Source organism: Syngnathoides biaculeatus, chromosome 2, assembly GCF_019802595.1.
Source record: "Syngnathoides biaculeatus isolate LvHL_M chromosome 2, ASM1980259v1, whole genome shotgun sequence".
In the NCBI taxonomy this organism is placed as follows: Eukaryota; Metazoa; Chordata; class Actinopteri; order Syngnathiformes; family Syngnathidae; genus Syngnathoides; species Syngnathoides biaculeatus.
In genome coordinates this window covers 34,222,346-34,245,809 of record NC_084641.1, presented here as the reverse complement: position 1 = coordinate 34,245,809, position 23,464 = coordinate 34,222,346, and the positions used below count along the sequence as shown (strand labels likewise).

General features: G+C 42.0%; 3 protein-coding genes across 10 annotated transcripts in view; 1 reads left to right on the top strand and 2 right to left on the bottom strand.

Annotated features, from left to right (window-relative positions):
- Nucleotides 1-149: 149 nt before the first annotated feature.
- On the bottom strand, nucleotides 150-7,985 carry LOC133491265 (adrenodoxin-like). Of its 2 annotated transcripts, XM_061802274.1 has the most exons (6): nucleotides 7,969-7,985; nucleotides 7,556-7,624; nucleotides 7,153-7,464; nucleotides 5,300-5,424; nucleotides 5,080-5,209; nucleotides 150-464 (listed from the first exon to the last, which is right to left on the bottom strand). In XM_061802274.1, exons 3-6 carry the CDS (start codon nucleotides 7,287-7,289, stop codon nucleotides 329-331), a joined length of 528 nt encoding a protein of 175 aa, XP_061658258.1. In that variant the 5' UTR covers nucleotides 7,290-7,464; nucleotides 7,556-7,624; nucleotides 7,969-7,985; the 3' UTR covers nucleotides 150-328. The 2 variants fall into 2 exon arrangements, with proteins under 2 accessions (XP_061658258.1, XP_061658267.1); XM_061802283.1 differs by lacking the exon at nucleotides 7,969-7,985 and having other exon boundaries at nucleotides 7,556-7,641.
- Nucleotides 7,986-8,006: 21 nt separating this feature from the next.
- On the top strand, nucleotides 8,007-15,525 carry LOC133491233 (uncharacterized). The gene is made up of 9 exons (XM_061802194.1): nucleotides 8,007-8,193; nucleotides 9,123-9,359; nucleotides 9,445-9,493; nucleotides 10,739-10,936; nucleotides 11,255-11,323; nucleotides 11,427-12,577; nucleotides 12,670-12,807; nucleotides 13,518-13,629; nucleotides 14,797-15,525. Exons 3-9 carry the CDS (start codon nucleotides 9,451-9,453, stop codon nucleotides 14,868-14,870), a joined length of 1,785 nt encoding a protein of 594 aa, XP_061658178.1. The 5' UTR covers nucleotides 8,007-8,193; nucleotides 9,123-9,359; nucleotides 9,445-9,450; the 3' UTR covers nucleotides 14,871-15,525.
- nbeal1 (neurobeachin-like 1) overlaps nucleotides 15,029-23,464 on the bottom strand; it is an 87,169-nt gene continuing 78,733 nt past the window's right edge. For 6 of the 7 annotated variants that reach the window (XM_061802107.1, XM_061802152.1, XM_061802135.1 and 3 more), the window contains 4 exons: nucleotides 21,494-21,655; nucleotides 21,240-21,388; nucleotides 17,654-17,789; nucleotides 15,029-16,680 (listed from right to left, as the gene is read on the bottom strand). In XM_061802107.1, the coding sequence (XP_061658091.1) occupies nucleotides 16,591-16,680; nucleotides 17,654-17,789; nucleotides 21,240-21,388; nucleotides 21,494-21,655 (537 nt within the window). In that variant the 3' untranslated portion in view covers nucleotides 15,029-16,590. The remainder of the gene's footprint in view (nucleotides 16,681-17,653; nucleotides 17,790-21,239; nucleotides 21,389-21,493; nucleotides 21,656-23,464) is intronic. The other variant, XM_061802143.1, reaches the window with a different exon arrangement.

Below are 23,464 nucleotides of genomic sequence, written 5' to 3'. Positions count from 1 at the left end.
TACTTTTTATTACCTGTAGAGAGATGTGTTCTAGCTATGTATAATCACATGATAAAATTGGATGGTTACATTAAAAAAAAAGTAATTCCCCCCCCCTACAAACTGTCGACATGATGATCCATGACAGAATTACAGTAAAAATATAGTTGTTGGGTGGGCTTTGCTAAATGTCAGTCACACTCTTTTTTTTTTTTTGCCAGTTTGGCCTGATCAGTCTTTTCACATGCAACAGTGGTTGGTTAAGATTTACATTATATTAATTTTAATAGTCCGTTGTTGACTACAAATGCCAGTTCCTTCCACGTGCTTGTTTAGGCAGCGCACCTGACTACCTCCCATCACCCCCAAAAAGTCCCGAAGATGAACCATCTTGGCTTTGTCGGATGTCTGCAACGCTCTCTGGAACACGGGCCACCACGCCATCCAAGGACCTGCTCAAACAGATCTGGCAACCCAGGCGCGATCTGCAGGGTGAGGGGTGGAGGGGGGGGAGATAAACAGTCGTGCATTGAACTACTTCAGAGTTGCAATTGAAAAAAATAACCATTTTAACGACTGTCCAACAATGTGCCTTTTTTTAAGTGGGGGTCCTGTTGGGCCACGATACCCAAGTTGTGGTGGCACTGTCAGAATTTATACTAACCCCATACACACGTAATATGTTACGTTTTACTGGTTATTTCATAATTAGCACCTTTACATTGTATTATTTAAGCCCCTTTGAGAAATTATGAATACATTTGGAATGATGGTCACGAGTTTAGTAATTTTGTTCAAATGTAGGCATTTGCACAAAACACTGAAACTGCACAATAAAATAATGCTTACAATAATGAATCAATCAAACAATTATTACAGTCTTTACTTCATATTGATATTCCAACAAAGCCTTTATCTTGTGTCTTGATAGTGTACACACCATGCATGCATAGTTAAGAGGTACTCCGATTCGGATTTTATGCTGCTGATTCCCGTACCGATAATCGAAGAGATCTGCAGAAACCGATCATATACATTCGTTGTACACTTTATCTATTCTATTTAGGGCGAGTTCTGTAAATGAAATAAATGAAAAAGTTTTGGTGGCACGGTGGCGCAGCTATAAAGCGTTGGCCTCAGTTCTGAGGACCCGGGTCAAAATCCCGGCTCCACTTGTGTGAAGTTTGCATGTTCTCCCCGTGCCTGCATGGGTTTTCTCTGGGGACTCCGGTTTCCTCCCGCATCCCAAAAACAGGCAACATTAATTTGACACTGTAAATTGCCCCTAGGTTTGAATGCGAGTGCGACTGTTGTCTGTCTCCATGTGCCCTGTGATTGTTTCGCTACCATTTCGGGGTGTACCCTGCCTCCTGTCCGATGACAGCTGGGATAGGCTGCAGCACTCACGTGACCCTTGTGAGGATAAGCAGCTCAGAAAATGGATGCATGGATGGAGAAAACATTAATTTACTTCATGTTTTCTTAAGTAATAAGTGTGCTGAAATATCTACATCGTGACAATAGGTGAGGGTAGGAACGGAGATCGATCAGCAAATTGAGAGATTCGCCTTTCAATTTAGCTCCCTCTTTACTACAACAGACCGATACAAAGTCCGCGTCACTGCAGACGCTGCACTGATCAGCCTGTCAATCTCCCGCTCCATTCTTCCCTCACTCATGAACAAGACCCCAAGATACTTAAACTCCTCCACTTGGGGCAGGATCTAATCCTCGACCTGGAGAGGCTATGTCACCCTTTTCTGACTGAGGACCATGGTCTCATATTTGGAGGTGCTGATTCTCATCCCAACCGCTTTACACTTGGCTGCGAACCGCTCCAGTGACCACAAGAGATCATGGCTTGATGAAGCCAACAGTTATCCAAAGTCATGAACAAAATTGGTGACAAAGGGCAGTCTCAGCGGAGTCTAACTCTCACCAGAAACGAGTCTGACTCATTGCCGGCAAGCCGAACCAAACTCGGACACCAATCTCACAGGGACTGAACAGCCCGTACCAGGGGGTTCGGTACTCGACACTGACAAAGAACGGGTTAAGGAAAAAAAAACAAAAACAAAAAACAACCCACATAGTAGGTACGGCTTACTAACTGGTGCATCCTGTCATTCGGAAAATACGGAGCTTTCGCACACAAGTTCCCTTTGCCACTACATTAGGACAAAGTGATGTGTTGTTTGTCTATGCTGCTCAGTTGCGAGTTACCTATGCTTAGCTTCCATATCAAGGCCCATTTACCACGCCAGCTCGCGGTTAGCTAGTAAATGATGGCTCCAACCTTAAAAAAACATCTTCACTAGATCCCTCAATTTAAGTTCCCAAAATTGAGGAAATAAACAGCAATGGACTGACTTTTTGGAGATACACACAGACGGTGAGCTGAACATAAATACAACCAACCGACTCTGCAGGGTGCATCTTACACCAGATAGTTTTGTAAACTTTCACCACCGACAACATGGCTCTGTGGGTACTTTGACACGAATGAATGGGGCATTGCCGATGGTCTAACTACCTGATCTTCCTCCAAGTGTCCAGCTTTTGTCAGGTTCTGTTTGTAGCTATGATGTCCCAAACAATGACGGTTAGTTGACTTGTGTGCTTATTTCTATGATGACGGTACACAAAAATGATTCGACTTTGAAGTTGAGCATACTAACGTGATTTTACATCATATAAACTACCTACCACCCCATCAGTATGTCTTGATTCCTTTTGGTTCATCCATTCAACACGATCACAGCGTCTCGACCTAAGAGTTGGCCCTTATTATTCAGTTTTGAAGCCTGATTTTATATTCTTAGCGATTGTTTTTTATTCATTCCAATTTTGCAGGCTTGTTTAGCTCTGGGGTGTGTCGAATTGACTTGACATTTATGGACAACTTTAATTCCCATTAAAGTGTACTGTAAAGTCAAATTTAACGTGCCCTTTTCTAAACCTTTGAATGCTTCTGTAACTGTTGAATATTTCAGTAATTGTTGCATAACTTTCTCTTCACTTACAAAAGAAGCTGCATGCCAAAATTCAAAATAGTTGTTTCACAAATGGACCAATACGTTTACAGGTTCAATTAAAAATGGTATTTAAAGCGTCTTCTTAAAGTGCCACTGACACCCAAATATACATTTTAAAATATTGTTATGAAAACTACATCTAATATTATTCACTTCAATGGCAATAGGGGAAAAAAATTAGCGGACAGCATGCCATCCATGTGCAAAGCTGCGGAAGTCTCACTTGACATCCCAGTGGTGGCCATATTGCCTGCAACGTCATTTGCAGATGTCACACTGGGACAGTCCCCATAGAAAACACGTAGTGGCACCCGCTATGGGAGATGATCAAGAGCGATTTTCACATTTTTCTGACAGCCCTTCTGAGACTGAAGCTCTTTTCGAAGAGGAAAAGATCTCACAATCGAGTGAAGTGACCGGAGCAATATAACCCTATCGCTTCGAGCCATATTTAGACGATATGCGTATCACTTCTAATGTTAACAAGAGACTCCCCGACAGATGGATGAGGAACTCGATGTAATGTTCAAAATGACAGGCCTATAATTGTTCGATTTCCGAACTCTTTTACAAGTCTTCTGTATGTAGTGTACTCAGAAGGACCCGTGCCGGGCAAACTAACGACTTCAGGGGTGCTGAGACATCAGTGGCCGGTGTGTGTGTTGGGGGGATCCTTTCTCCTCCCCGTCAGCGGTGCGACAGCATGAGCCAGCCAGCCTCCCGACCCGACCCACCTCCGCATCGGGGCTAACGGCGATATGACACGGATCTTTTGTTACGTTCTGAGAGAAGGATTACTTCGTCGGACGCGGACGGAGCTTTTTATTTTTGCTGCTTTCGGTCAAGTTGTTTGAGTTTGAGTGGTGACTATACGTCATTTGGCTAGTTAGCTCGCGCTACAGGCTACCAACCTGTCTTTGTACTTCTATTTTGTTCGTTTTTTGTGTTGTATTCTATTGTATTGTGTGTGATTAAATTGTCTTAAACGCAGTACAAGTGCTTTGTTATATATTGCTGGTTTGACCAAGGGATTTATTCCAAATGATCACGTAACATATGCTATAAACTGTGAGACAAATTAGTCCCCCACACTATTATTTTTTTAATAGCTCTATACACACCTACCTGTCATTTAGAACTCACAAAGCTCTCGTCCTTTGCACCTGTGCAATCCATTTTTCACGACGAACCGGTTCTTTTGGAAACGTGTGAAGAGTGAATCCATCCTCCCTAGCGTTTTAGCAAAGGGTTAGGTTAACCCTAACCAGCAATACAACGAGCCGGCATTTTGGTAACACGATGAAAAAAACAGGTGATTTTTTGAGGGTACAATAGGTATAAACCAATGTAAACACTTGACCACACTACTGCAAAAACATCACTTCCTGGTTCTTCCTCATTACAAAATCTTAGAGAGACTTTCTCAGGCGGGAGATGAAGAAAAAGATAAAGGGCGACACGCTGTGGCGACCAAGCCGAAAGATTCTGAATTGCTGTGAAAAAAAAACGATGGGTCCATTCTGGATGATTATTTTTGGTTAAAAACATATTACATTTTATGTTTTAGCTGTCAGTGGCACTTTAATGTTGTTCACATTTTGACATCATGAGACCAAGATGACCCACAACACAATAATCCACCTGGCTTCCACAGAACAAGCGAAGACGTGCGATTCTCAACACATTCCAGACATTTTGAATGTTCAAGTGCATTAAGTTTGTTCTCAAGCTATTTTCAACAACTGACATTGGTTCGACATGGGTAAAAATAAAGTGTAAATTGAATAAAAGTGTCAAATTTTGAAAAATACATGAAATTGTCTCTACTTGGACATATGGGGTCTGTGACTGACGGCGACAATATGCTTTATCCTTCCTTATCTGTTGCCGTGATTCACACACTAGCCTCACAGTCAACTGAGAAACAAGCAGTGCCTGTTCTTGAGCTGCCTGAAAGTTTTATAATCAGTCACCAGTAACTTAATTATTTAGTAGGGGGGGGGGGGGCATTTTACATAAACTACTAGGAGAGGGTCGTATTAACAACATCAGGTCTGTTCCTTACGTGTCAGTCAGGCCATAAGCCAAGTCCAACATGTCCATTTCCTCATCTGTGACCGGGCCCAGCTTATTGTAGACGTCCTGGTCGAAGATTAGATGGCAAGTAGAGCATGCCAGCGTCCCCTCGCATGCTCCTGCAGCCAAACACACACTTGAGTTTGAGGTGGTTCTTTACTGTGTATGTGCTGCTGTTACACGTTGAGTGAATATGGCTGTTCACAAACCAAAGCCATCAAAGTCGAGGTCTTCATTAATGACAACATCAAGCAGCGAGTCCCCAGGAGACCCCTCCACTGTTATCTTTTCCCCATCGCGATTGATGAAGTGGACCGTTACCTTGCTGTCTGACCTGCACATGAAGAGAAAGAAATAGCAAATCCCTACTGACAAACACAACCACATTGTTTGTTTTAAACGTCCCTTGTACATGTCTCTCATCATCCACAGTCAGACTCTCTCATGCATTGACCTTTTAAGGCAATTCATGCAAGGATTCAGCACGTAAATCCCAGAATTGCTTAATCGCTCTTGGTTTGGTTTGGATAAGAAAACTTTGATAGCCTTGTAGGCCCCCCTCCCCAGAAAGATGTATAGCAACAGCCTTGAGCAACCACGCTTGTGCTGCAAGCTGATTCCAAGGTTCTACCAACCTCCCAAGTAGAACACGGACAAGACGATGGTGAGCTTGTGTGGAGTACCTTCCCTCAACTGTGCAATCACAGCTGCCTTCTTCCAAACTCCCCTCCAACAAGTGTGATGAGATGCAACAAAAACACTTTCAACCGATTACAACGCAAAAACAGGCTTGTACTCGCAGAACAGTAGTACATGGTGTTCTCAAAAATTTGACATCGTTTCAGTCTAATGATGGCAAATGTCAAACTTTAACATGATGAGTAAAATCTAACTACAGTACTAGTAAGTTTAATATTACACTGGAGATTGTTTATTTCATATTTTAGTTTTTCTTTAGGGTTAATAATGATATTCAAAAACAATGATAAAGCATTTTATGTGTTACAATAATGCTCGGAAAAAAAAAAAAAAAAAAAATCAAACAAGTGTCCATTGTCCATTTTTGAAGCACTGTACATTAATTAAAACTCAGTTTTATTCTTTGCCTTTTCATTGTTTCAGTGTTTTATTGTTTTCAGAATCAGAATTATCTTTAATTGCCAAGTATGTCAAAAGCCCAGAAGGAATTTGTCTCCAGTAGTGGAAGCCGCTCTAGTACGACACCAGACAAATGTTTGAGACATAATAAAAGGTTGTTAGTAATCTGATAATGCCACCACATTTTTTTTTACATTGCTATTGATGTATTGTTTTAATTTGCCCAAAATGTAACTGTTTTTATGTTTAATTTTTATACTGTATATTGAATAGCACTTCAGGTGCAGATGTGGTTGTTTTAAAGTGCTCTATAAATAAGTGAGGGTTTTTTTTTTGTTGTCCTATTCATATTACTGAGATGTAAAAACATGTTATGCAGGACAGTAGTTTTCTTTTACTTGTCATGTAGAACAGGATATCTTTTTAAATGCAGTTCAGTTTTCAACTTTTCACAGTTTGTCATTAATATTTATTTAGGTACAAATTAACTTTTGTGCAATTTATTTTAATTAAACAATTATTTTGTAATGTTGGTAATGGTAAATGTTTTTTCTAATTTTCCAGTTTTTTTACTTTAAATGTTTGTTTGTTTTTACTTTTCAAGAAGTACAGTAAATTTTATAATAGAGTTCATCCATATTTAAACTTGGTACATTGCCAGTTGAAGCTTTCGTTTGTTTTTATACATTGTTTTAGGCACGATTCATATACACACAACGCTTACATGCTATAAAGTGGTAATACAACTGGAATCATTATTTAAGCACAGTGGTAATGATCAAATTACATCATGTTACCGGTGTCTGGTTTACGATAACAAATACACTTTTTCGTAAACAAGTAAAACCTCGTTTTTGATTAATCCTACCAATCGACATCATTTTTAAATTTTGGCCACTCTGATGGCACTTTTAAGATTATTTCTTGATGCAAAAATTTCGAGAAGATCTGCCCATTGACCTACCTCAGCGGCTCCGTGCCGGTGACGAAACTCCTGCGGCCAGCGTCCCCCGTAGCAGCCCGGCTTACTGCCGACCTCCGCGCATATTCGCGTACCCCAACGTGTGCTATTCTTCGAAACGCTGTCAGGAGTGACGCCATTTGGACCACGGAGAACGTCCACGAACTCACTCCAGGCCACTTAAACAGCTCGACACGACACAACGCAAGCTCTCACCTTACTTGCTAGCCAGCTAGTTACCTAAAAACTATCCGGAGTCACTCAGTCAGTGTCAAGCCCATTGCGTAAGCGACGACTTCCTGGAGTGCCCGTTTACTGTGTAGACACGTCAAAAACAATTTCAGGGTGGACCGGGGCGTGAAAAAAAAACTTAAAAAAATAAAGACATTCACGGACAAGCTCTTACCTTCCAAAGTGTTTTGACAGAAGCCTGCTTGCATTTGCCGTTAAAGTGAAGAGCTGGAGCAGTCAACCTCTGGCCATGTTTTCAGAATAAAAGTTTTATTGTTGCCGTAGTTGGAACGTACAGCATTAAAAGTTCGCGAAAAATCGAATGTATTAATTCAAAATATAAGGTATAGGGTTAAAAGTTACACAAATATCTTTAAAAATACATTATCTTAGACAAGCTCAAAACTTTAACTTTATTTTGAAGCCGTAATCATCCATATTCCACTTGACGGTGTTTCTGAGGCGACCTACGGCACATATTTTTTTCCACCCGAACATCAATCCGTTCATTCTTTATCTGAAAAGTGATGCTTAATGTTCAGGGGATTCAGTTGAAGTTACTGGCATAAAGCCTACTGATTCATTTACCTTCATCAAGCCACCAGTGCGGCGAGGTACACGCTGAACTGGTTACCAGCCAATAGCAGGGCACGTAGAAACAACCAGTCGCGCTCACAATCACACCAAAGGGCGACTCCATACGGGTGGGGTTCAGATTGGAACCCCGGTCCTCAGAATTGTGAGGCGGATGCTGTAACCAGTCGCTCCACTGTTTCACCCAACTTTCTTCCACATACTAAAACCAAGATGAAGGTGGGAAAAAGCCTAACTCTCATTTTGATCTTAGCTGGGACAAAGGGGGAAAAGATATTTAGTACGATATCTACATTTAAAAATAAGCATTAGATTTTCAAATATTAATGGTAAGAAAAATATAAATTGCATATATTACCTGTATTTAATTTAATTTATTCATTTGAACATTTGTGAACGTGAGAGTGAATGTTTGTTTGTCTATATGTGCATTGCGACTGGCTGGCAACCACTCCAGGGTGGAACTAGCTTCTCGCCCAAAGTTGGCTGAGGGGGCTCCAGCACGCCCGCCAGTCGCGACCCATTGCAGAGATGGATGGGCCACACTTTGAACACACAACCCACCTCCCTCCCCCATGAAATCACAAAAAGACAGTGAAATAAAGATAATCTTGTCTCAATTTGCTTACAAATGGACTTTCTCCGTAGTAAATATAGTATGGGCCTGTTATATGAACGGCAAGAGCAATTTAATTGTTCATTCTGCCATCTAGTGAAAGAACTTACATTTTTCTGCCTCTCATTATACGTCATTAACACAACTTCCACTGATTCATTGCCGGGAATCACGACTACAGATTTTCTTCCCCACCCTCCATGGAAAAAATCTGGTCTGGAGTGTGTTTATTAGCTTTTCAAAATGGTTCAGTCGTTTTTTTTTTTTATGTAATAATCCAATGTCTTATTATAGTGGTGGGCCCTCAAACAGGTGGGCTGCGGGCCAGCATACATTGACACTACGAGATACAGAATTTATTTGTATATTTATTTATTTCGTAGTTCTAGAACTTTATTGGATGTGACAAGGGTTCTGTATTTATTGCCGCTCTCAAAATAGCCAAAATTTGTGCTACAACAGCATATGCACGAGATTGTTTGATCGTGCAGGTGTATCTAATTAAAAGATCTGACGAGAGTATATTTTTCAGACAAAGGAAGCGGGCTGGAGTGACTTTGATGTAACAGAGAGATCACTGCTATTGGCTGCTGCTGCATCAGCATCCACCTGAGAGGTCAAAGTGCACGTAACATGGAAGATAACCAACAACCTCATCCTAATGGTTACTTTTCATTGGCCGCTTTGGCGTTTACAACCCAGCCTACCGTCTATTTATGCTTCGTGACTTACATTTGGAGCTGCTCACTGTTCATCAGCGCCACCTCAGGTGAGTAACTGTCTACTCTGAAGGATTGTGACCCAGGTAGTTTATGTGAAGAACAATTGTCTTGTTTTTACTTTGATGTTTACAGGACAGGATGTTTAAGCCAGTGCTACTATTGCTGCTCCTGACATGGTCAGGTAAGAAACCACAATTCATATGGGTATGGCAGCACATGCTTAGTACTATTTATTGTATTTGTATATTGTATTGGGACAACATGGTGGTCAGTATTTAGCGAGTCTGTCTTGGAGTTGACAGTTTGCGGGTTTGAATGTCGACTCATCACCTCTCTGTGAGATTTGCACATTTTTCAAGGATTCTAGGCGTTCAAGGTTTAGTTATCGTACCAACACATGTACACGTGATATGCCGTAAAATTTTATACTCGAGGTGTATTTCAAACATAAACTTTCTGAGCTGCTTATCCTCACACGGGTCGTGGGAGTGTTGGAGCCTATCCCTACTATCTTCGGGCAGGAGGTGGAGTACACCCTGAACTAGCTGGCAGCCAATCACAGGGCACATAGAAACAAACAACCATTCACACTCATTTTCACACCTACGGGCAATTTAGAGTCCTCAGTCAACCTCCTGCGCATATTTCTGGGATGTGAGAGGAAACCTGAGTGCCTGGAGAAAACCCAGGCAAGCTTGGGGAGAACATGCAAACTCCACATAGGTGGGGCCGAGATTCGAACCCCAGTCCTCAAAACTGTGAGGCTGTTGATGTAACTAGTCGCAACACCGTGCTGCTGTCTCAAACTTGTGAAATATAAAAATAAAATAACATACAGGTGGCACGGTAGCACAGCTGTAGTGCCATGGGTTCACAGTTCTGAAGTATTTGGAATGTAGGAGGAAGATTACTCGGTGTGAATCTAAACGCTTGTTTATCTATATGTGAGCTGTGATTGTCTAGCGACCAATCCAGGGTGTAGCATACTGCTTAGCCCATGTTAGATTGAATAGGCCGAAGGACAACCATGACCCTGATGAGGACAAGGGCTATAGAAAATGGATAGATGAATAATGCATTGTTCCAGCTCCAATAATAAAGCAAATTGGCAGAGGGACATTATGTAAGTGATTCTTTGGCAACATAAGGGTCAAACTCAGCATACAGTCCAGTGATGTAATCAAAGCAATTGACCTCCTGAACTGCTGTGCTGAGATTAGATTGAGATGATTTATAGCACTATGGAAAATTAGTTGTGGCCCACATATCAGAGTAGCATGATTGGTGGTCATTTATTTCAGGTTATCTATTATCTTGGAAATGTTCTTGCTTAGGTGGAGAGAAGTCTGGTTATCACCTCATTATACATTCAATTCCTGACTGGAGCTTCTCAGTGCTAAGACAATGTAACTAAATTTGTCTACAGGACTGCAAGCTTCCCCCGTCTCACCTCTGAGAGGATTGCCCAAGACACCGTCAACCTTCGGGCTCTCTGATGGCTCTCAGCAGAATGATATCCTTAGAAATCTTCCTGATGGCTTTCAGCAAGATACTGAGACCTCCAAAAGATTCTTTGACAATGGCCTGGTGCAGGACCACATCAGCGAGATGAGCAGGAAGACAGGTAGGTAGGAGCATATGCCAGGTGGACAAAAGTATTTGGGTCTCATGTTCTTCCACACTGATCCTTTGTGCACTGGGGCCCAGTCGTGCAGAAAAGGGCCTTCCACAAACACATCCTACAAAATTGGAAGTTTAGAATTATCAAATGGGACTTTGTAAAAATGATGAACGATCAACATTCATGGGAATTACAGTACGTGGTCTGACACGACCCCAACTGTCTTGTTAACTTGATTAAGAGGCCTGTCTCAATACTTTGGTACATATATTGTAACTCTTGATTAATATGGCCTTCAACTGAATATCTGTTCATTTACAGCTTCCATTCAAAACCTTCTTGAAGAAGATATGGGAGAGATGGAGACAAAACATTGGCGAGCAGATGAAGGTAAATCAGTGACAATTATTAATGGAAAGTAAACCAAGATGTACTCTCCCGCAGACATAACTATGTTGACAAATGTCTATGGTGTCTGGAAAATGTCTTTCAGTCCCCATTGACGTGCCAGCACAGAGGAACGGGGCTGGTTGGGTTCGAGTTGAGGAATCCCCTTCTTCTCTTCACCTTCCAGATGGTTTCAGACAAGGAACTAAGCCGTTCATGTCGATTCCAGATGGTTTCAGACAGGGAACCGAACCCTTCATGTCGATCCCAGATGGTTTCAGACAGGGAACCGAACCCTTCATGTCGATCCGAGAGGGTTTCAGACAGGGAACCGAACCCTTCATGTCGATCCCAGATGGTTTCAGACAGGGAACCGAACCCTTCATGTCGATCCCAGATGGTTTCAGGCAGGGAACCGAACCCTTCATGTCGATCCCAGAGGGTTTCAGACAGGGAACCGAACCCTTCATGTCGATCCCAGATGGTTTCAGACAGGGAACCGAACCCTTCATGTCGATCCCAGATGGTTTCAGGCAGGGAACCGAACCCTTCATGTCGATCCCAGAGGGTTTCAGACAGGGAACCGAACCCTTCATGTCGATCCCAGATGGTTTCAGACAGGGAACCGAACCCTTCATGTCGATCCCAGATGGATTCAGACAGGGAACCGAACCAGTAATTTCACTCCCAAATGGTTTCAGACAGGGAACAGAACCTTCTGGCTCAATCACTCGTGGCTTGAAACCAGAGCCCTTAGCTTCCATTCCAGATGGTTTCAGACAGGGAACCGAACCCTTCATGTTGATCCGAGAGGGTTTCAGACAGGGAACCGAACCTTCCTTGTCGATTCCAGATGGTTTTAGGCAGGGAACAGAACCCTTCATGCCGATACCAGAAGGCTTCAGACAGGGAACAGAACCCTTCATGTCGATACCAGACGGTTTCAGACAGGGAACTGAACCTTTTATGCCGATCCCAGATGGTTTCAGACAAGGTACTGAACCTAGTGTCTCTATTAAAAGTGGCTTGGAATGGGAAGGTGAGCCCTTAGCTTCTATCCCTGGTAGCTTCAGACAGGAAACAGAACCATCTCTTCACATTCTTGAGAGCTTTAGGCAGCGGTCAGAACAAACAAAAAACAAAAAGGGACAGGACCATTCCAACACCTGGCTCCAAACACAGACATGTAGAGGAGAGGTCATTAATGGAAAGTGCTATGAGTTCAACCCAACACCACTGGCATTTAAAGAAGCACAGGTGAATTTGAATTCTATATTTCATGCTAACTCAGAGATGTGGCTTATCGCGTACAAATGATAACGTGATGCCTTTGTGCATTTTGTCTTCAGAAATTATGTAAAGCTCAGAACCCACACGCTGAGCTGGCATCTGTAACAAATGGCAACCTTCATTCCCGCCTGGCTTCCATGGTTATAAATGGCGGTGAGCACAGGCCACAGATGACGTGGCTGGGGGCCACAGTTAAGGCAAGTCCCTTTCATCCACAAGACACTCAATACACGTTGATACACTAAACTAAGGAAATGGGCCTCAATTAATGGGATATAAAGTGACTCCTGTCACAGTTTTTATTAATGAGGCTGAGTGACCCTGAATGGAGGCCAAGGATAGTCTCGTCAGATAAGTTATCTCCAGAACAGCGTTATTCTGACCTTGATCAAACATTAACCATTGGTCTTCTAAGTAAATGTTTCTTGTAGCAGTGATGTCAGACAGTGAGGTCAACAGCATTCAAAATACGTAACCATACAAGGTGGCACGGTGGAAAAGCGGGTAGAGCGTCTGCCTCACAGTTCTTAGGACTGGGATTCAAATCCCGGCCCGACCTGTGTGGATTATGCATGTTCTCCCCTGTGCCTGTGTGGGTTTTCTCCGGGCACTCTGGTTTCCTCCCACATCCCAAAAGCGTGCATGGTAGGTTGACTGAGAACTCTAAATTGCCCGCAGGTGTAAATATGAGTGTGAATGGTTGTTTCTTCACATGTGCCCTGTGAGTGACTGACAATCAGTTCAGGGAACATCCCCCGCCTTCTTCCCGTTGATACGTGAGATGAGGCCACTCAGAAAATGGATAGATTGATAACCATACAAATAATAAGAAATATCTACATATTTGAGACAGCATTGGTTGTCATCTGCATTGTTACAAAATGTACAATTATTTTAAATGCTGCAGAACCAGCAGGCCTCCTGGCTCGACGGATCTGAGATGAATTACAGTGACTGGATGCCGGGTCAGCCCAATATTCATACGGGTAAACCTGTCTGTGTAGAGATGTTCAAGATAGGTAAGACACGAGAAATACTCTGTACATACTGTACAGCTTCCTTTACCAAGGTCAGGTTCAAGTTTAACCACACCACTAAATGCCAAATTAAGAGATGAGATCATCGAATGGGATGATATGGGACATTTTCATTGTCATATCATTTGATCAATAATGGCAAAGACATGGCTTAATATTTATTTACTAGTGTGTTTTTCAAACTTGAAAATGCCGTCTTTACTGTTAGGTGTCTGAACTTAACGTTCATGATTTTCTTTTTCCAATAATGTCTGAATATGCTAATTACATTTTGTAGGTACACTCTCTAGGATTTTTCTTGTCTTCAGTTCCTTTTTGAGGTTGTTTTACCAATTGTCATTTGTTTTATGTCTTTTCAATTTATGTCAGTGGTGAGCGCCTCATTGTTGTTATAACACATCAGACCTGTCAGCTAAAGTTAAAACGCTTTTTGGCATTCACACAACAGCAGACAGGAAAATAAATATTTCAGATATAAATTAATATATTGACATTCGTTAATAGAAACACAATTATGTAAAGGGTTTAATGAGTAGTTAGGATCATTGATGTACATGTAGCTGCAGTTTCAAGAAATGTGTGACTCAAGTTTTATGAAACTGCAAACTGTTATGCAAGAAGTGTATTTGAGTGGGCCACCACCATTTGCTCTGATGCTAAATTATATCTTCTTTGTCATTGATCAAATTATATGAAAATGACATGAAATAGCAGATTACAGGACTGTAACAGCAGTTTTATGTGTAGATTTGTATACCTACACACAATTTCTTTCAACAAGTATACAAACAAGCAAACTATTCAACCTCGTTTCTGTTGTGAAATATTGTTTTAAGCACCTAGCCAAGTTTTAGAATTTCAATATTCCCATTATACCCTGCATGACAAAAACAAAGAGCTCATTATTTAAACTGTAATTATCATATACAACAATCCTACCTCCTTAATAATTAACTGTTCTAATTGCATAAGTCAGTTTGATGACTTGACACTTTCATGTGCACCATTAATCAAAGGTTTATCAGATCGGCTCACATAACAGAAGACAGTATTTGGTATCTATTAATATGGAGCAAAGTCATTCTTTTACTGCGTCATTAAGAACAATTTAATGGTGAGAAAACAAGTTGTCCCAATTCTGTCTTTCAGATGAAAGCTGGTGGACAGCTGCCGACTGCGATCTGAAGAGAGCATCCATCTGCTCGTACTCTATCGTTGCATAAAAATCAACATCTTGTTCTTGACATTTTTTTAAAACACCATCATTTGCAATGCTTATTAAAACCATGAATGCATCATATTCCTACGTTTGTCTTCACTATTCTTCATAAGGCTTCAGACAGAAAAACACCACATGATGTACCGGTACACTTAATTTAAATCCAGACGCTTTAATGATCATGTTCCATGTATGTGTTTACAAAGCAATTATGTACAGTTTAGGGACCAAATTTAAAACAATTGTTTACAATACGAGTACCTGGAAAGTGCAAAAAGTACATTTGATAAACAGAAATAATCGAAATCATGCTATACATTTGACATTTATATTGTATTCATAAATAATCACAGATATACACATATCGATTTGATGACTGTCACAGAAAATGATGCTAAGATACAACACTATGTCTAGGTTATTTGTCTTAAAGTCTCTTCCTCCTAGTAATACCGAAACGATGAGAACCATCCTGAAATAAAGGCACTCCGTTTGTTGAAAGTCTTAGAATGTGATATTGGATGTGGTTGTACGAAACAAATCACAGAATCAAAAGACTGTGTCAATGTGTCGGATAGACATTTTGGCTTAGTAACACAAACAGCTGTCACCAATAACATGCCCTTACACTAACTGCTCACACACACGCGCACGGTAAATTGAAGTCTCCCTTGGGATGTCCCTTTCCAAACACTGAAAAGGCAGGAATGCACGCACACACGCGCACACACACACACACACACACACACACACACAATGTTGATGACAGTCTCTATAGGATCTTCAATATGGCTGTGTACAAAACGACAAAAACACTTGGTGTAATATGTACCCTGGTGACAGGAAGGACGTGTAGTGTGATTTAAAGAAATAAATCGAAGCAATGGCAACAGCGAACACCTGTGGTGAGAGGGTGGTGCCAGGAAGACAAAAGGCGCAAGGAGGTGAAATGATGCGAGCCGGCAAAAGAGGACAAAAAAAAAAAAAGCACCTAACAAAGTATTGCTTTTAAAAACTGGTGGAGCCCTTGGAGAATCCTTAAACAACGCTTGAAACAAAGTGATTACAAGATGCTACTTTTCCTATAAATCAACAAGTTGTCTTCATAACTTAAAAACATTCAATAAGAAGACTGCTTAAGCTATCTCTAGAAGTCTGCCATTAAAGGTCCACGTTATGATTGCACGGCTATGTGACGATTCAGCAAGCCATTATGCCACAGCACATGAGCAAATGCCAAGCTAGACGGTGCAGACGTGCATTTGCTGGACAACAATAAGATCAATGAAACATACTAAAATGATAAATTGATAATTTTAGTGTTTTGGTCTTGAAAGTGAGCTATATGCTGTGTCACTGCATATAACTGCAAATTGAGGCAACGTCTGTACTCTCTGCACCCGAGGAAAACTAAAGGACGGGAACAGAAAGGTCACTTGAAATTATAAACAAACAATATGAAGAGGTGGTGGTATGATGCTGAAAACTGCAGCTACTTCTGGATCTGAACTGCGGCGCCAGCGCCATTTGGTCATGTGCAAAGCAAAGAAACTTAGTTCTTTTAAATATGACGTACACCAAACTACAGCACATTTCACTTGGATGAGTGAAGCAACCTGACATCAGCAGAGGTGAGGCAGGTGACACGAATGGAGCATGAGCAGGAAGACGGGTGAAGGGGGGTGTTTGGAATCAGGGAGAGGGCGGGCGGGACGGCGCTCATGCTAGATGATGTTGTCCGACTCGCCCGAAAACTTCCTGGTCATCCTCTTGGTGGAGCCCCACAGCTTTCGTGTGATGTGGCCTGAACGCAGCTGAGAGGAGTGGAGGGAGAGTAAGTGGAGTAAGGGAAGGTGGGATGGAGGAGGGGGAGAGTAAGTATAAAGCCAAAAGAAACAAGGAGAGAAGGGGATATGAGTTATGAGTAAAGTTATGAATATTTGATTGCTGGTGAAGCAATAAAACATCAAAGCTTGATTCAATTAGTTGTGAAAAGGTGACAAGGGAAAAGTGTGCAATGATTTAATGCCTGGACCAATTACCACTACGTTGCTATCCACGACAAAACACATTGTGAAGTTCTGAGTTGAAAGGTCAGTTCTGCTTTTCCTTGCATGTTCTCTCCATGTTCAAGAGGGGTTTCTCTTAGTACTCAGTTCTCTTGGCAATAGACATTTGCCCATTGCTGTGAGTGTGAATGGTTGTTTGCCTCTGTGCCCACTGCCCAGTGATTTACTGGCGTACCTTGGGTATCTCCCAAAGTCAGATGGGATTATAGGCTTTAGCTACCCTGGGTCCAAATTAAGACAGGAGGTAGAGAAAATGGATAGATGAATGGATATGTATTTGGAATATAAGATAAATTATGATCCTAAGGTACTTTCCACTTCATGCAGACAGTACTAGTATTTTGTCATGTATAGCAACATATATATTACTTTAACAACAAAATACAATTCTAGCTCAAAGCAATATTATCATCTTGCCTTATTAAAAAGTAGCTCCTGCAGGAATATGGCTTGCAACAACATGTGATTTGTTTTAGATATAAAATACTGACACTTCTATTAATTAGTATCTAATTGACCCTTAAAATGGGGGCAGTCGAGGACTGGACTATAGTGGTTGTTGTTTCTGGATGACAGAGCCGGGGCTGAACACCAGCTGGTCTCGCTGGTGCAGTAGGCGAGTCGGCGAGCGAGCTCGAAGCGAGGCCAGCAAGGGGGAGGCCATGAGGGGCGATCCCTCCAGGCTCTGAGCGATGTAGTTCCTCAGGGAGTTCTTTACCTCGGCCGGTTTGCCCACGCCCACGATGATCAGCTTGCCATCTTGCAGGCCCACTAGGATATGACTTTGCTCCTTGGTGACCGATACACAGCGCACAGGAACCCGCATGGCCATGGGCTCCGCACATGGCGATAAACTGCAGAGAGCCACAAGAGTTTTCACTTGATTGTATCAGGGATACGGAAAGTATTCAGACCCCGTTAAATTTTCACTCGTTATATTTCAGCCATTTGCAGCTCATATCCAATCATGTGTAATCAAATACAGCGAAAGTGTAGTACCAGCTCACAATGATGATAAGAAGAAATGGACAGCACCCGAGTTACATATATGAGTGTAACAGCAAATGGTCTGAATAAGTACGACTGTGTGATATTTCAGTTTTTCCTTTTTAATAAATCGGCAAAAATTCCATCAATTCATTTTTTTTGTTTTTGTTTTTATGTAACAAGACAGAAGGAATTTGTCTCCAGCAGTCGGTGCAGCATTGGAACGACATTCGTGTTGAATATGGAGAAGAACAAACAAATTAACAAGAACAAAAGACATTAAATTAACAGGGAATTATTTTATAAGAATCTCAGTTGTCCAAAGATGCAGTCTTCGAGCATTTAGAGTGTGTCAACACCCCACATTATGTTAAGCTTGTACAGAGTGCCCTTACCCGTTTGTGGTTCGCAGTTATAGACCAGTGCAATGACAATTGTGCAAAGGAAGCAGTTTAAAGAGGCAAGCCTTGCAATAGTCCACAGTATATAATACTACTACTAATACTGATTGGACCAGCGGGGTGTGAGGGTGTCTCCCAACAACGGCGCAAGGGAGAAAATAGTTGGTTGGCTGATCAAGAAAATAATGACCTAATTGCAAAAAACATTGTTTGAAGGCCTGCTAGTTTTGATTAGCATTGATTGGTAGCGCCTACCCGATGGAAGGAGCTGGGAGAGCTGGTGGCCAGGATGTGGAGGGTCTGAAAGGATCCAGCCTGTTCTGGTCCTAGTTTGAGTGGGATCCAAGTGTTCAAGGGTGGGTAGGGTGGTGCCGACAAGCCGTTCAGTGGTTTTGATTGTCACGTTGCAGTCGGAGTTCGTCCTTTTTTGTGGCAGGCCCAAACCCGACTGTGATGGAGGTACACAGTACTGATTCGATGACCGCTGTGTAGAACTGCCTCAGTAGCTCTTATGACAGTCCGTGCTGCCTCAGAAGCCACAAGAAGTACATCCTTTGCTGGACTTTTTTGAGGATGGAGTTGATGTTCTTCTCCCACTTCGGGTCCTGTGAGAATGTGATTACCAATAATTTGAAGGTCTCGACGGTTGACACAAGACAGCTGGACAACACGAGGGGCAGGTGTGAAGGATGCCTCCTGAAGTCCACAATCATTTCTACAGTCTTTAGAGTGTTCAACGCCAGGTTGTGTTGGCCACACCAAAGCTCCAGTCTCGCCACTTCCTGTCGTTACACAGATTTGTCACCGTCTTTGATGAGGCCGATGACTGAAGTGTCATCTGTGAAATTCAGGAGTTTGAAAGCCAGGTGCCTTGAAGTGCTGTCGTTTGTGTAGAGCGAGATGAGCAGAGAAGGACACAACCTTGGGGTGCTTCGGTGCTGATAAGTGTCCGTGGATGAGGTGGCGTTCTTCAGCCTCACCTGCTGTGTCCTGCTCGTCAGGAAGTTGTAAATTCTATGAGAGATTGCAGGAGAGACGCTGAACTGGAGAAGCTTAGAGGAGAGGAGTTCAAGAATGATGGTGTCAAACACAGAGCTGAAGTCCACAAATAGGATCCTTGCATACCCTCGCTGTCAAGATATTCAAGGATGAAGTGCAGACCCACGTTGATGGCATCATCTGCAGACCTGCTAGCTCGATAGGCAAACCGCAGTGGGTCCAGCTGGGGACCTGTGATGCAAATTGAGGTGGTCCAGCACAGGGCATTCGAAGGATTTCATGACCACAGATATCAAGGCAACAGGCCTATAATCATTAAGACCTGAGACTGCTGTGTTTTTTGGGACCGTTATTATGGTGGAGCGTTTGAAGCAGGTTGGTACTTCACACAGTTCTAGAGACCTGTTGAAGATCTTTGTGTAGACAGGACCAAGTTGGTCTGCGCAGACTTTGAGGCAGGATGGGGACACAAAGTCTGGGCCTGGCAATTTGTTGCTCTTTTGTTGTTTGATGATCTGCCTAATGTCCCTTTTGAATGTTAAATGGAGGAGTGGACAGTGGTGCGGCTTGGTGGGTTTATGGAGTGAAAGTGGCCTTTTCAAATCTGTAGTAAAAGCTATTGAGGTTGTTGGCTAGCCCACTATTATGTTCTTCTTCTGGGGGAGTGTCGCTTGTAATTAGTGAGGGATTGTAATCCGTGCCAGACTGATTTGGAGTCATTAGTGCCAAGATGTTTTTCCAGTTTAGCAGCATAATCTCTCTTTGCAATGTTAATTTCTTTAGTCATCTGGTTTCTAGTGTGATTGTAGAGGACCCTATCCCCACTACGATATGCGACCTCTTTAGGTTTGAAGTTATAATTTTGCCTCATTGGGCCATCTTTTAACTGATTTTACCAAAGGCTTTGCGTACTTAAGTACTTGCCTGTATGTAGGTATTAAGGACATTAAGCAGTGATAAGATGAGCCTAAGAGAGCAGGGAGAATTGCGCGATATGTGTTTAATTGTGGTATAGGAGCGGACTTAAGTGTTATTTTCCCTCGTTGGACGTTTTACACGCTGCTTGTATATAGTGAGGTCGTGGTTAAGTTTAGCTGTTTTCAAATCTCCTAGGATAATGAGGGGTGATTCTGGGTGTTTTTTCCTCAATCTCATTTACCTGCTTGGGGAGAGTTAGCAGTGCTGCGTTCATGCTATCTTGGGGCAGAATGTAAACACCTAAGAGAATGAAAGAAGCGAACTCATGTGGTGAGTCATGAGGCTGCAATGTGTGTTGAGCTGTGCAATGTGCGTGCACCATTTCTTATTGATATAGAAGCATATTCCACCGCCTCTCGATTTCAAAAAAGCCAAGTCTCCATGAAGCACAGCGTAGCAGAACTTCCAGTCTGTGCAGGTCTTGATTAGATGTTGAAGTTCATCGATTTTGTTGGCTGAATTGACAGAAGCGGCAGTCTGTGTCCCCTTCTGCGGAGTTGAACTTGTGAATTGATATACGAGCCACTGCGCCGTCTCCGGGAATAGATTCAGCGAATTGGCGAGAGATGTCGGAAAAAAGTCCGGAGAAGACTCTGATGGTTAAGCAAGTCATTTCTTGTGTGCTTGAGTCCGGAGACGACCGAAAAACACACAAACGTAAACAATACCAAAGAGCACGTACTGAAGGCAGCTGTACTGGTAGGCATTTTTGATTTTATCAAATGATTGCAATGTTATGGGAACGTGTTTTAGTGTGTTCAGGTTTTACAGAGGTTAACCCCCCAATTTCTCGAATCAGCAGGGATATGCTGCTGGTGTCGAACTGCAAATGTGGGAGGACCTACTGTACTACCTGTTGGAAAATTGTGACAGCATCAGAACAAATCTAAAGTTGCTTGTATTCCTGTGTACGATTAATGTGATCAATTTTAGGCTTACCTGTACAGGTCTCGAATGGACAAGTTTCCCTGCTCGCTGCCGATAACGACAAACTCTCCAGAAACGCACATGTCTGTCATCTGCTCCTTCAGAGGTTCACTGCAAAGGTGCTTCCCATTAACAGAGTAAAGGTGTAGGGTGTTTTTATCCTGTAACAAGAACACAAAACGTCAATCCATTTAAAAGTAGGCAAATTACCTACCCTTCTAGGTTGATTTTTGGGGATAAAATGTTTACTAAAGCAATATATTCACTTTTAGTGTTGCCTTGCCCTCCAGGCAGGTGTGGACCAGCAGGTGACCCTCCCAGGAGATGGCCAGGTGGAGGATAGACAGGGGCAAGGAGCTGTCACACGGTGGTCGCAAGCTGCGCACATACTGACCTCTGCGCACTGTGTGGATGATTACTACCCCATCCTAATGAACACAGAAAGGAATTGAGGTTTCCTACATATTTGAAATGTCAAAATTCCATACTCCAGATAAGCGTTCAGTTCATATTTATCACAGTTTTCTTTTTACATCAGGACGTGTCTCAACATTCTAATCACCTCTTTTGTTATCGTCTTCACTTTGATTTCATCTATCTCGTCTGTCAGTTGATTTAAATTTTAGAGTGCTTTTGCTCAACCCTTCCACCCCTAATTTCTTAGCAGCATCAATTGAAAGGTGTTCAAATCACCAAATAATGTAATGTAATTAAATCACTCATTGTTTTAAATTAGATATTTTTCCTCTACGGAGTACTTCACATTTACTTATCACAAAGTCTGTGTCAGGTTCCCCCGTTTGCTCATATAATCTAATAGTGTAGGGTGCGGCACATTCATTTGGAACGATGCTGTAACTTTTTAGACAGGGAATTCTTGAAACATTTGAAGGGTGTACGTTATCAGCTGATTGTATATTAGTGGACTTTTCTGAGTCAATCATGATCAAGTATTTACCAAAACTACTGTGTGGTCTGACAGAATTTTTTTTTAGATAATCATAATTATTTGTTTTAGAAAATGGACTTGTTGTGGCAGTCTCTGAAACAATATTTATTCATACAATAGTAACCATTTTCCATACCTGGATATTTATTAAATCAAATTTAATACTTTTTGATAATTACATAGGAAACAAAACACTGAAATATAGTCAAAAGCATCAGGCTCGCACACCTACACCAATTCTCATTTGCCCTGTGGACATCAGTGTGGTCACAGGTAATGGGCTATTAAAGCTTACAGGAAATAACATTTTGCTGGATGCTGGGAGGGGTGGGGGGACGGAGCAATACCAAAACATTCTATATGAGCGAAGGTAATTTGATAAAATAAACTGAAGCAGATGATGCTGTTGTTCTTTCTTCCCCAAAGTTCTTTCTTTTGCTTCTGATAAGTTGTAGAGAAAGATACTCTCTATATTTGACAAGAAGCAGTTGAATTGCAAAAATAACAAGAACATATATAAAAAGGGAAGATTCCTGTAATCCTTTGAAGTCTTGTTTATGGAGTAATTTCTTTACATTTTCTTTATTTCTGGACGTCTGACATCTTGTTCCTGGTGGTTCCCAGTCCAAACCAGTGCCTAAACTGATACAAATAGCTCAGTGGGCATGTCATTAGCATAGCCATTTTCTTTCTTTTTTTACATTTGAATTTTTGCCGGGCTATAAGTTATCATGTAGAAATGTGAGGTGACCAAGAATAATTATGTAAGCAGTTCTATGACAGTGTTTTCAGTTAACTTTATGAGTCATGTCAGCCACTTACTGTCAGGTACAAGGCTGGACCACGGCCAAGAAAGGCGCCGGTCACAGCTGCTTCACATGAGGCACCGTGATTAGACAATGGATTTAAGTTGGAGTTTTGTCACTGGCATTTGTCAGTTTGTTGCATTGCATTTACTGCATGTTGGATTCTCCACTACTGTGCATGAGTTGCCAGTTTAGTGTTGAGCTTTCTTTGTCACAAGGAATCTGTGCCCTTTTGTTTATCCACGTCTTCTCAAGTCTTAGTTTGTGTCATAGTCATCGGACATCATTTCACGTTTTTGGATCCTGCCTTTAGTTAGTGATATTGTGCCTCAGCCTTGTTGGACTGCTACACCGTGTATGACTATGTTTCTGGAATAAAATCACTCTGAACACTATGCCGTTGCCTGGAAGTCCTGCATTTGGTTCTGACCCCGTACCACTGGTACCTGACACTAACTGCCTTCGTAATTTCATACATTGCA

Excerpts from the sequence above, each read along its gene's own strand:
- LOC133491265 (XM_061802274.1), bottom strand. The coding sequence starts at position 7,289 with ATGGCGTCACTCCTGACAGCGTTTCGAAGAATAGCACACGTTGGGGTA. Across the intron at positions 5,425-7,152 it reads ACCGGCACGGAGCCGCTGAG|GTCAGACAGCAAGGTAACGG; the intron begins GTAGGTCAATGG and ends CTTCATGTGCAG. Across the intron at positions 465-5,079 it reads GCTTATGGCCTGACTGACAC|ATCGCGCCTGGGTTGCCAGA; the intron begins GTAAGGAACAGA and ends CTCACCCTGCAG.
- LOC133491233 (XM_061802194.1), top strand. The coding sequence starts at position 9,451 with ATGTTTAAGCCAGTGCTACTATTGCTGCTCCTGACATGGTCAG. Across the intron at positions 11,324-11,426 it reads ACATTGGCGAGCAGATGAAG|TCCCCATTGACGTGCCAGCA; the intron begins GTAAATCAGTGA and ends AATGTCTTTCAG. Across the intron at positions 12,578-12,669 it reads TGGCATTTAAAGAAGCACAG|AAATTATGTAAAGCTCAGAA; the intron begins GTGAATTTGAAT and ends TTTTGTCTTCAG.